This window comes from Nothobranchius furzeri, chromosome 15, assembly GCF_043380555.1.
Source record: "Nothobranchius furzeri strain GRZ-AD chromosome 15, NfurGRZ-RIMD1, whole genome shotgun sequence".
Classification (NCBI taxonomy): domain Eukaryota; kingdom Metazoa; phylum Chordata; class Actinopteri; order Cyprinodontiformes; family Nothobranchiidae; genus Nothobranchius; species Nothobranchius furzeri.
In genome coordinates, this window is record NC_091755.1 from 25,826,376 (window position 1) to 25,838,899 (window position 12,524).

Genomic DNA, 12,524 nt, shown 5'->3' on the forward strand with positions numbered 1-12,524 from the left:
ATGTAAAAAACACTGTTTAAAAAATATCAGGTTTGCAAGTATCCTACAGAAGTAAGTTCAACAACCATATAGAAAGTTAAGGGTATTCTGACCATTCCCAAGGAAATTCAAGCAAATGTTAGAATTTAAAATTGTATTTTTTTTTTGCACCCAAATAATCAGGATGTGACAAGAGACTGTAGTATTTGCATGCTAGAGGCATCCTGGATTACAGAGTGTTTTCTTGTTCCCAACACACAATCCAAAGGAAAGTGCACATTGATTAGATCCCGAGTGATGAAGCCATTGGGAGTTGAGTAATCCTGGAGCGTTCGATAACGGTCAACATGTGACATTTAGCAGGGCAACTGTTGTTGCTTACAAGTTCATTCATTTGAGCCGAGTTCTTCAGAGGCAGATTTCAATTCCCCCTCCCACACACACACACACACACACACACACACACACACACACACACACACGCACACGCACACGCACACACACACACACACACACACACACACACACACACACACACACACACACACACACACACACACACACACACACACACACACACACACACACACACACACACACACACCACTCGCCACAGCTAAAGACACTTTCATCACCAACTTACCTTTATATTGTCACCGATCATCCTTAACTGGGAGGCATTTAAGATGTCATTGATCTTGCTAATGTCGGGCCGTAATATGGCAGTAACAGTTGTATGAGACTCAGGAAGTCAAATTTCCAAGACTGATGAGTCGTAGCAGCTGAGTTATAATCCATCTAGCTGAGTGATGCTCAGATTCTGTTCCATGTGAAGGAGCAGACAAATAAATAAAACCCATAAAGGTGACACAGGAAATTGGTACTTAGCTATCTTGTTGAGCAACAAGCAGGAGGAGAGGGTAGGCCATGGTTACAGCAGTGGAAGGAAGCAGAATGAGAAGGTTAAGAGGTCATTAAAAGGAGCAGAGCTTCCTGGAGGCACAGAAGGAAACTTCAGGGCAAAGATGTAACCAAAGAGGATCACATGTGGGACGATTCTTCATCCAAGTCAAATAGCTGATGACAAAGATGGAGTTTTAAATGTCTGGTTTGAAAAAACAGATATTCAAATGATGCTTTAAGTAAGTTATACTCGACAGTCCTCAGTTTGTTTACAGTTCTGCTGTAAATAAACTTTTATATATGTTTGGACCACAAATTTGGCAATCATTTTGATGATCTGACGCACAAGTTCAAATTTTGAATTTCTTTAAAAAAAATATTACAAACATGCCTAAATTTTGTGTCTAATTACAACTGTGAGAGTTTCAACATTTATCTATTTTGTAAAAATATCTTAGTATCTATAGAAGTGACAACATGAAGGTGTTTGTATAAAAAAACCTTTGTTTAAGCTTCAGAAACATTTATAAATAGGTCCTAATCTCAGCTGGGGGGGGGGGGGGGGGGCGACCAGTGTTTCAAAGACCTCAGGGTGGCCTTGGCCCACATTGGACCCACCTTAGAACCGCCCCTGCCAAAAACCATCTAATGTGTTGTGTTTCACTTGTAATTCACAAGGTTTTCCCTAACATGAAGTACATTTGTTTATTAAAATAAACACAAAACACAAAGGTTCCTAACGTCATTGTAAAACAGATCGAGAGGTTCGGTCTAAAAAAATTCTTCAGAAACTTCTGTTTTAGGTTTTCTACAAAAAACTCAAAAACAAAGAACGGTTGACTGGAGAACAGCTGTGTGACGTCTTTTGATTAATTGCATCCATCAAGTGTTTTGTGTTATTCGTATCACTGCTCATGAGAAAAAGAAGAAAAACATAAGGGGGGGGGGGGGGACGTAATTTCAAGTCATTAAGGATTTATGATTGACTGGTGGAGAACATAGAAATTCAAAACAAACCATTTTTGAATTTAACGAGGGTATCTTTGTTTAAATGGTTGCTTTTGCTTTTTAGAGTCAGAACTTCGTGGAAGCACTGGAACGTGTGTCTCAAGTGTTTCAGAGCTTTGTTCCAAAAGTACGTCATTCTTCATTTGATTATGTCTCAAAAAGAGTTTCTCTTTGTTCCCTCTGAGATTTAATGACCATCACAAGTGTTCATTAAGGAAATCCAAATGTTTTTTTTAATAATCTTTTCATGAGATCCAGAACTTTTCAAAGCTTTTAAAGACAATGTAAATCGTGTTTGATGTTGTAAGCAGTAAACTTTGAAGCTGTAGTCAGAGATTTTGTTTTTATTCGGATGTGACTGATTTAAGTCACGAGGCTCATCGATACCCAGTCAAGGCTAATGTGACGGACAGATATGTTCCAGTTTAAGGAGTCCAATTTTGGATTCCTATTGATTAATGGAATTGTGTGTATTTACTATTGTCTGTGTGACTTTATGACTTTTTTCATGAATAAGTTTCAGCTTCATCCTGAACATCTTTGTGGTGCAAATTTAATGACTGCTTATTTGAATTAATTTATCAAATTAAATGAATTGTTTCATTCATGTTTTCTTTTGCTTTCAGTTCTTTTTATCCTGTCATGCGTCTCCTTGACTCTTTTGCATCTTCTTCTCATCCACTCACCTGTTTTCCATTAGTTAATTAGTCCAGCTGCCTTCACTCTGTAGGCGTCAATAAACACAGCCCTCAGTTTCATCAGTCTCTTGTCACATCCTGATTATTTTGGTTCTTGGCATTGTCTCTTGTGATCCAGCAGGGTTTTAGCTCCTCTGCCAGCCTTTACTTTTCCTAACAACATTTTTGGTGTTTTTTTTATAATTTACTCCTCGGTTTCCGTGTTCACATTCCTGATCCCTACCACCTTTTTCATAATATCTATAAAGTGGATTAATCAGTTTTATGTACACGTGATATTAGAGGAGTGGTTTATTTGTTTAATCAAACATCTGCAGTGGTTTCTAGTAGGAATGAATGCTTTGCAACTCGTTCTCAGGGAAAAAATACACCGGTGCACAATTTCTAGAAACTAAGGAGGTGTTTCTCAATGTCAAGGCGCCTTGCCTTGCGAGGCGATGTCTTGCGAGGCCAGTTGCCTTGATGTCTTGGCCCCGCCCCAGTTGCCTAGGAGATACGTCATCGGTAGCCGAGAAGACGTATTCCAGTGTTCTATCGAGGCTTGTGTTCTCCATTTGTTAGCCGTTTAGCTAGCTGAGCAAGGATACGTGGGAGGTGTCTTGTAGCCTAGCCTTGGTCAAAAATTTCCCAGAATACACCGCGGTATTTTCAAAAGGACGGCAGATCAGAAGCCGGCAGCTACTTCGGGGGCAAATTTCAAGTTTAAAAGTAAGTCAACTAATTTAAAATGTTTTTTTTAGATCCAAAGAAGTTATCAAATGTTGCTTTGTTGCTTAGTAGTTGCAGCTTTGGTGGCTAGTGGCTAGTAACTCACTTATATTTTTAATTTAATAAACATTTACACTATTTAAAAAGTAAAAGGCTCGTTATATATTTATATTGAAAATACAATGTTGTCTCCCGGGTCACGTGACGTTGCGTGACCGCTGTGGAAGCCACGGTCACGTGATGCAAGTCTGTTCCATTTAACCATTTTCTTTGACCATGGAAGGACAGTGTCCTCGTAAGCAAGGCACCTGGCCTCGCAAGACATCATCTCGCAAGGCCAGGCGCCTTGACATTGAGACACACCCTAAGTTGAGAAGTTCAGATGGCAGATTTTGGAGTCTTATTTCCTGATATTTGGACATCTCACCCCGGATTGGATAACAGCAATGCAACTCTACCACTGACTTGCAATGTTGATGTTTTATCTCCACAAATAATACTGCTGTGTCATTAAGTTGCTAACGCTAATGGTAAGCTTCTGCAAACTGAGAGGCCCTTTGCTGTTTCCCAGACTTTAAACCAAAAACAGCCTTCCCCTGCTAATGCAGGAGACAGGTTTAGGTGGCTAGTTTCATGTTCGACTGTTATGAAAAACTCAGAGTGACGGATTATAATCAGAAATAATCATTAAAAATGCATGGGTTTTCAGTGAACTTTAAATGGTTGCCTGCTACGTTGCAGAAAATAAAAACACTGCAGATGAAGAGTAAAGAGAAACATCTTAAGTTATTCTTTCAAACAAAAGTCAAATTTCTCACTGATACAAAACTTTTATATTTGGTTTAAGTGTTATTCCTTATTGTATGATCCTACAGTTGAGTGGATCAAATCACCTTTTCCTGGTGATAGTGTCTTGTAGTTCATGCATCTCTTAAGGGGACATCGTTTTTAAGGACAGAAAGAACAAATATCTAAAACAAAATAACTTAAAAACGTTATTTAGATTTGTTCATGACCAAATGTCTTCCCATGGAAATCTGCTATGATTTAAAAATGTTTATCCTTTGCTGCAACATTCAGGGATGCTTGGCTGTAGCGGATGGTCCCTTGTGACAGATGTGAAGCTAAGCAGCTAAAGGAATGAGAGCTAACTATTGACTTTAGATGCTAACTAGAACCGGCCTAATGTGAGAACGACCGGCTAACCTAATGCTGAGCTGGACGTAGAACACCCACACCCCCCACCCCCCACCCCCACCCCCAGTGAGGCCCTTGAGTGGAGGTTTTCCTTGACCCCTGGGGACCCCCCTTGACCCCACCAACAGAATTACTGCTCTCCAGCGTGTGGATCCTCCTGGCTCATGTCTGGGTGGAGAGCGCTTCAAGAAACAGAAGTAACGCTCTTTTAGAGCCTCTGCTCCATTCGGAATCATAAATCACCAAACATCTCCAAGAATCTCAGGAATCCAGCTCCGTCTGCTCTGCCTTCCTCTCAGCCACCCCTCCTCCCTTTTCTGATACAGATGAGGTCTACGCTTTGACTTGATTCTAAAATGTTCACATATGAAGCGTCTCTACAGAATGGCTCCCCCAACACCTCCTGAAACCTGCTGAAGCCGGCATCACATATTTACCAAATGACAGCTGATCCGGTGACTGATAATGAATCAGGAGTATAGGAAGCCATTAGAAGCACCGAGGGGGGATCAGCTTTTTACCGCTCTCCGTTTCAGAGCTGTCAGTGGCCCTCTGAGACAGCTCATTCACAGTAAGGCCAATGATATAAAACTGTCAGCATGCCCAAAATGTGTGTGTAGTTCTGTTTACAATATTTATCCTAACACTCGCATTAGGAAGTGTAAAAGAAGGCTGAGCCCCTCCATCATGCAGCGCTTTATCCTCGGTGTGCAAAACTGTGGAAACCCTGGAGCATGTTTGACCCACTTCTGTCCTAGACGGCCTCGGTGAAATGTACCATTTTGACAGGAAAACAACCCTCTGATGACGAGGCTCGTGTTTAAGAATCTACATTCAATAAAAGCTCAGTGGATGTAAACAACTTCATGTTACCCTTTATTCTAATATGTTGTCTTTGGCCACAGAGCAGCATGGGTCCCATGTGGCCCTGCGGCATGTTGGGAAGGCTTCCACGTCTAACGTGCCCCCTGAGACGGAGGCCAGACCCAACTTGCAGCACAATTTAACCGTAGAAAAAAAGAGCTGGAAAGGAGGAGGCAAGAGATCTTGTCATGGTGCCCAGTGGGTTCTGAGCTTGTGGTTGGAATGCTGGAAAAACCGGCTTGTCTGAGTGATTAATGGTGGGGATCTCAGAGGCAGAGGAACGGGAGAGGCGGGATTGTGCAACTTGAATACACAAACACTTAACTTTTCAATGAATCTAAAGCAGCCTTTAATTTCAACATGCAATCCCTTCTTGTTTCTCCTTTTGGGATCCATTCCAAGAAAGCATAACCATTAAACACTGCTCGTGAGAACATTCTTTTAATGAGCAATACAAAATTAAGGTTAAACGCTGCACATGATTGCAGTTCACACAAACACTTTTATTAAGCATGTACAGTTTACAACGTTACAATGAATCAACCAGAGTATAAAAGGCAGGATGAAACCTTGAAGATTTTAACATGAACAGTTTTTTGTTCGTTTCGCACAAATACCGTACTATTTATGATACAGGTTAAGAAAGTCTTCATCACCACTAAATATCATAAACACACCCATAGAATTATAGAAAAAGGAAATGTTTCAGTGTTTCATGAATTTTATGAGCACCAGCGGTCTAAAAGAACTAAACACATGCTATCACTGCTGCTTTCCTTTTATTAGAATGTGCTCATTTTGTTTAATTAAAATGTATCATGAAGGATGGAAGGATTTGCTAAGTGGATTGGATTCCTGGGATGCTGATCCCCCAGTCTTTTATAAGTAAGTGGAGATATGATTGAGGTTTTTTAGGAGCACAGAGGGGATCGCCTTTATTAGGCCTCAGGGCCAGTTTGGAAAGCTGGCATGCTGATGACCATCCATGTCTGCACAGGAGGACGGCGGACCATTTGCAGCAGATGGAAGCATGCACTTTAAATGGGAAAGGTCTGCAGAGTGAAGACAGTGAGCGCTGCCATCACCAAAAGAGCCAAACAGAGAGGACAAGGTGCAGTCCATGGAGAGCAGTTCTGAGACAGGGGAGGAGGACATTCTGGCAGCATATCCAGCTTGGAGCCTGAGGTGATCCACACAGGAACTGTGAATGGACAGAGAACCCTGGGACAAACCTGTCTCTTTGCCATACTTTTGTTCCCTCTTATGCCTCATCCTTCGGTTTTGGAACCAGATCTTGACCTGGCGATCGGTGAGCTGCAGCCCAGCTGCCATCTCCAGCCTCCGGTGACGTCGCAGATAAGGACTGAAGTGGAACTCCTTCTCCAGCTCCAGCAGCTGGTTGTTGGTGAAAGCTGTTCTCTCCCTCCTCACCCCTCTGCCTGGCTGGCCGACTGCCACAGCGCCGCCGACTGAAGAATGGAGGTAAGCACAAGATGAGATGTTAAAAGGAAGGGCCACACATCAAACATCTCCATCTGCAAATGTACAGCCTTCAGGATGACGCCGGCGAGGCCCATGGTAATCCTTCGCTAATCAAACTGAGACCAAGTGGAGCCCTCAGTTCTTATTCAGTCATGTTCGAGACTCCTCACAAGACTGGCTGTCAAGTGTGTCATGTGTTCAGGGAAAGTTCCCTGCCGAAGACGCAGTCTGGGGAAAACATCTGACGCCACTACGGCTGCCTGACAGGCCACATTAATCAGAGCTCCGCACGGAAGCAGACCTGTCAAATCCCCATCTCAGTCACTTAAAAGGTACCTAGGGAGCACCAAAATAACCGCCATCAGGGATTCAGTTTGGCATGTATATGAGCATTACTGAAGCCCTGTTGATAACAATGCAATGCAGAGGGGTTAATGGGCTTAATAACACTTATAGTGAGTACATTAGAGGAAAAGCAGCCTGTTTAACAGGACAAACAGCTTCTTTGTTATCCGTTTGGGTATGGAAACATTTTGTTTATATTTTGTGCCAGCACACTTTTTTTTGGTGGTAAACAAAATACCAACAACTTGCGATCCTGATTAGATAATAACTGATGAAAAAGCTAAATAAAATTTTGATAAACAACTCCAACTCATATTATATTTTGCTGTTTTTTAAACATTTACATCAGTTATATTTCAAATTTGCAATCAAAATCGTTTTTCTGTTTAATTTTGATTTTATGAGATCATCTGAAGAACGGAAAATTATTATTTAAAAATCAAACGTAGGTCTAGAGCCCAAGGTGTGAAACAATAAGTAAATATATGTAAAATAATCTCACATTAGTTTTTATTTGGTATTTATTTGTTTATTCTGCCAAAAAAAGAGCCCTGCAGATCTTTGCTCAGGTGTTTATGAGTGACCCCAGCTCAGAACAACGTTGGATGTTTGTTCAGTTTTTTTTTCCAGATAAGAATATGAGCTTAATATTTTTAGTAAACAAGCATTGTTTTGAATGATTACTGAAAACTTTGACAATCACTGCAAACCAAACTGAGATACACGTCTGTTTGTTTTAGTCATTTTTGGTGAAATATTTTCTGACTTCTGACTAAAAGATTTTATTATGTGTTTCGTCATGGAAGCGTTTGATGATCAGGCCAACCACAACATGTCAACCTGTTTTAGTGTCTACAATATTGTTGTATAAGCTTCTGTTGTTAAATAAAGAAAACGACTAAAATATCTGGGACGGTGTCAACAAAACGTAACATATTATGACCTCACATTGTTATGACTTTATTAATGACGTCATCACAGTTACATGAAATCAAACCTTGCTTCTTCAAACATGTATAAATTTACATTTTCTGCATTTTTTTTCTTAATGTGGACATTAAAGAGGTGAATGTTCAGCAGTCATGTGATCATTTTCTCCCTGCTGCTGCAGCTTTTTAGTGAAGTTTCCTCTTACTTTTGAAACAGCTCACAGTGACACAGTCAGATGGGGAAAAGGTAACACATCTTGTTACAAAGAGACAGATTAAGAAATTGAATTACCAGATTGTTCAGAGGTGTTCCGAGCTCTCATCCAGGGAAACGTGACGCCTGAGTGGCAGATGGCAAGGCTGCAGCCTCTGTTCTTGATGTCCAGCTTGCCCATTGCCTGGCACCGAACCACGGGCTCCGGTGGGCTCCCAGAAACTTCACGTGGGTCCAACCTGGAGCTGAAAGAAACGGTAGAGGTCACGTTCTGCAGTTCTAACGCACCCTGGCCTCCTCCTCCTCCACTTTCACTGCTCAGGTTTGGCACTTGTCCAGAACTCGTATCATGCAGCTGCAACGGGAGGGCAGCAGACTGTTGGGGGTCCATGATGGACCCGGCTCATCAAACCGTCTCAAATAAAACCAGGAGTCCCCCGACAGCACTACGGATCGGATCCGTCTAATTTCAGATCACATTAACATGAATGAAAAAGGCACGCGCAAGACACAGCGTTTTGGAGTAAACCACGTGGAACACTTGAATAATATTTACCAGAAGGGTGCCGTGGTCACGTGGTGTCCATCAGCCAATGGCAGCGCTCTGGAGTTGCAAAGTAAAATCCTCTGGTAAGTTGGTGCGCCCGAAGAGGCTTGTGCGGTTTTTCTTCAGACATTTCTGTGAGCAGCCTGGCTTCTTTTATCTGGGGATTTTAGAAGAGAATCGTATGAGGGGAACGTGAAAAGGAGCGTGAGTTTTTAAAGAGAGCGAGGTGGCTTAAACCCAGGGAATCGGGGGGAGGAGGGGGAGACTAACAAAGATTACACGTGTGCATGCGGACCGTTTAATAATCCGGTTTCTGTTATTATTGCAAATCAGGAGAAGAATCGAAGGAGCCGCGTTTTGCAGCTGAGCTGTTCTGTGGTAGGTTTCATCCAAACCAGCGCGTCGAGTTCCTGCTGCTAAATACGAAAACAACAAGCGAAAATGTGATTTATTTCAATCTGTGTGTATGAATCTTAATCAAATAATTTGCCTTACGTGCTGCATTCACTAAATGAAAACCAAAGCCTCCTTCTGTGCTTTATTTCCTCCCAGTGAATCCATAGACTATTTAGCCTCTAAAACGAAAATATTGTTTGTTTTTCCCACACAGCAGAAAATTAAACTTCAAAAATGTAAATAAAGTGGCGCTTTGCTTTTAATAACATATGCTCCTAACTGTCCAAGTGCAGCTTATTAGGATTCAATGGGAGTGGCCAAACAAAGGCTTGACAGTCATTGCTGCCCAAAGACAAAGGAGGCAATCATTAAAGATTTTTCTTTTCTATAGAGAAACTCATTTGCATTAATCAGGCTTCACTTTGCACTATCGGTTGGTACTTGAGGGAAGCAACATAGTGGGCATTTTTGATGTCCTCCTTTTTGTTGCATGGCTGAAGGGACAAAAGAAAGACAAGTGAACCCGCATCTGTTTTCAGCACACAAGGGACTCGACAAAAACAACCAGCATAGGAAGCTGCAAGAATCAAATCTGGAATTTAATTTCTTTTTAAAACAATAATAAATTTTGCTGCAGCGAGAAATAATTAGCATTAAAAGCTCCATTAACTGCGGCCTCAATAAGTTCTGCAATAAGAAAATAAGAGAAAAAAACCCTAAATTGGGTTAATTCCAACAAACATATGCAAAATAATGCATATAAAACAAAGTGTCACCTTTTCCAGAGAGTTCTCGCATATGATGAGCGAGTATCAATCTTTGTTGAATCAAGCTTCACATATATAGCCCAAGTTCCTTGTGGTGTTTCAGTGCAACAAAGCTGTCCAGAAAACCCTCTTTAGATGTCTCACAAGTGATGGATTATGCACTCAGGGCTGAGGAGAAGAGCCTTCCTCCTCTCACCCCATGCTGCCACCATCACTGAGGTTTTACCTGGACCTGCAGAGTGCATTAAGTTACGACTCCAGAGGGTTTATCCTTAAATAAATTTACCCACAATTTTAGGTCATCTTAAGAACACAATGGCTCACCTTTAAAGACTTACTCATGAACTAGAACATGTTATTTACCTGCAGAAGCCACTAATTGTCTCCTAAAATATAGTACAATTAAACATATTATTTTAAAATAATACATTATTATTATTATTATTATTATTATTATTATTTGTGTACCTGAATGAGGCGAAAGTAATTAAATCCACCCTGTTTTCCTTGCCTCGCACCCTTGAACACACACTCCGAGTCTGGAGATAGAATCTGTGATATACTAGCTCAGCAAGACCATAATTTAGCTCCTCCGCGCCTCCACCACAATTCTCCGTGAACTCTGTTTGAACCGCCTCAGCGGCAATAAATCATTTTTCTCTCTCACACAAAAGCATGCCGGTCGCTCTGGGTGTCAACCCTTTTACAATTCCTCCTTACCTTCTGCGCTCTCACTCGCCTGCTGACACAAACAACCGAGGAAATTGTCGATAAACTTTTATTTTTCATAGCAATAACGCGCAGAGGAGGAGAACGCCGTTAGAAAATGGAGAGGGAACGTCTGCGCACAGGAGAACCCGACGTTTTTATTCCCAGTATTATTTACAACGCAAAGAAAACATGCATTTATGCAAAATTGTTTGCACCTAATAAAACACAAACGTCATTTTTTTCCTTCTTTGCAGAGCTGCACGGATCAGTTGATGTTTGTCCAGGGGACGGAGCTGTGCAGATAAGAGGAGGCTGAAAGAGAGCCGGGGAGAAGACGTTAATGGGCAGAGGATGCTGTCGGTTAAAATGGTGCATACAAATGGCGCTGTCTTGGCAGCGCAGGGGGAAGATTTATGGGCCCGCTGTCCTATATTGCTGTAAACAATGCAGAGTGAAATGAAAGGAGCAGAGTTTGCAGACTGCACTTCATAAGTGAGGAGAAGACGCACACTGTTTGTTTCCTAAACATCTTGTGACTTGCGTGTTTCTGCATTAACATGGAGGATTAATTTGCGCTAACTGTAAATCAGAATGCGGGCTTAACATAAATAATGCAGCTCGGAGCAAACAAACAACTTTGGGGTCTGCATGGAAAAAATAAAAAAATTAACATTGAAGTTTAGTCTCCTGAGGTTTATTTTTGCTTTTTTGTGCTAAAGATAGAAAAGCGCTTCAGTTCAGATGTCATTTCAGCGCAAATCACGCGTTTGTGTCATTTATACCGCTTCAGCTGCAGGGGAGTTGTTCAGGGCAAAGTGTCATCCTCGAAAGCAGCTCAAATAACAAGTCAAAACAAGCTAATAACAGACAGAATGACCTGTTCTGACAAAGGTCTGCAACATTTTACTATTATTTCTGCTGAATGTTATTCATGTAAAGCCACACATTTAAGATTTAAAATTAAGATAGGAAGACATGAAGTTTATAGTTTATATCCAAATGTGACTATTTTTTAAAATATTCTGTTTGGAGAAAGACAGAAATTAAAGGACTCAACTAAATAGTATTCTATGTTTCTGTCATATTTTGAAAATTTAGAAAAATTGACTGTCCAGTTAGAGATAAATAAGGCATTACAGCACTTGCAGCACTTTAACATTATTATTTTATTTAATACTGAATGCGTTGCTTGTTTAAAATTGTATGCAATATTATTTTTCTTTTTTGCAGAAATATAGCTCATAATGCAAATGTTAGATTTATAGTTAATGGAAACTGGTGTTTATTTCAGAAAGTTGCAGGGACTAAGCCAAAATGTATCACTGGAATCACATTTATCTAAACATCCGAGCCATTTCTGCTAACTCTGCTACAGAGCTTTACCCACAATGCATCAGTAGCTGTAATAAATGATTTCTGTGACAGGCACCAGCTCCAGTGACCATTTCAGGAGAAAACTGCTCAGAAAGTGAATTAAATATTGTAAAAAAGTCTTAATATTTATCAAAAAGCTAAATTAAATGTATTAGTTCAATTTTGGCTGTGGAGATGCACACAAAACGTGCTTTTTCTGATTAGAAATAAATATTTTTATAGGGTCACTTTGGGTCACTTCAGAGGGGCTAAATACTCGGATCCACATCTGCAGTTCGGAGCCTCTCTCTGGCATAATCTGTAAATGTGACATTAAATTGTGTCTACTTATTTCAATTAATAGTGTCTGCCTATAACATTCAGAAGAGTGCTTATTTACCAGTACATCGTCTGTTGCATCGA

General features: G+C 40.8%; 2 protein-coding genes and 1 long non-coding RNA gene across 3 annotated transcripts in view; 1 reads left to right on the forward strand and 2 right to left on the reverse strand.

Annotated features, from left to right (window-relative positions):
• Window positions 1–5,782: 5,782 nt before the first annotated feature.
• On the reverse strand, window positions 5,783–8,874 carry LOC107390920 (homeobox protein Hox-D4). The gene is made up of 2 exons (XM_015967927.3): window positions 8,406–8,874; window positions 5,783–6,826 (listed from the first exon to the last, which is right to left on the reverse strand). Exons 1-2 carry the CDS (start codon window positions 8,716–8,718, stop codon window positions 6,303–6,305), a joined length of 837 nt encoding a protein of 278 aa, XP_015823413.3. The 5' UTR covers window positions 8,719–8,874; the 3' UTR covers window positions 5,783–6,302.
• Window positions 8,875–8,989: 115 nt separating this feature from the next.
• hoxc10a (homeobox C10a) overlaps window positions 8,990–12,524 on the reverse strand; it is a 48,805-nt gene continuing 45,270 nt past the window's right edge. Inside the window, exon 3 of the mRNA XM_015967918.3 lies at window positions 8,990–9,031. The gene's annotated coding sequence lies outside the window, so the exon portion shown is untranslated. The remainder of the gene's footprint in view (window positions 9,032–12,524) is intronic.
• Window positions 9,030–11,425, forward strand: LOC129164761 (uncharacterized). The gene is made up of 2 exons (XR_008564276.2): window positions 9,030–9,252; window positions 11,003–11,425. It is a non-coding gene; the product is annotated as an uncharacterized lncRNA (long non-coding RNA).

What these genes read in the sequence shown, in the direction of transcription:
- LOC107390920 (XM_015967927.3), bottom strand. Translation starts at nt 8,718, where the DNA reads ATGGACCCCCAACAGTCTGCTGCCCTCCCGTTGCAGCTGCATGATACG. An exon ending in GAACACCTCTGAACAATCTG is followed by an intron (nt 6,827 to 8,405) that starts GTAATTCAATTT and finishes TCCATTCTTCAG; the next exon opens with TCGGCGGCGCTGTGGCAGTC.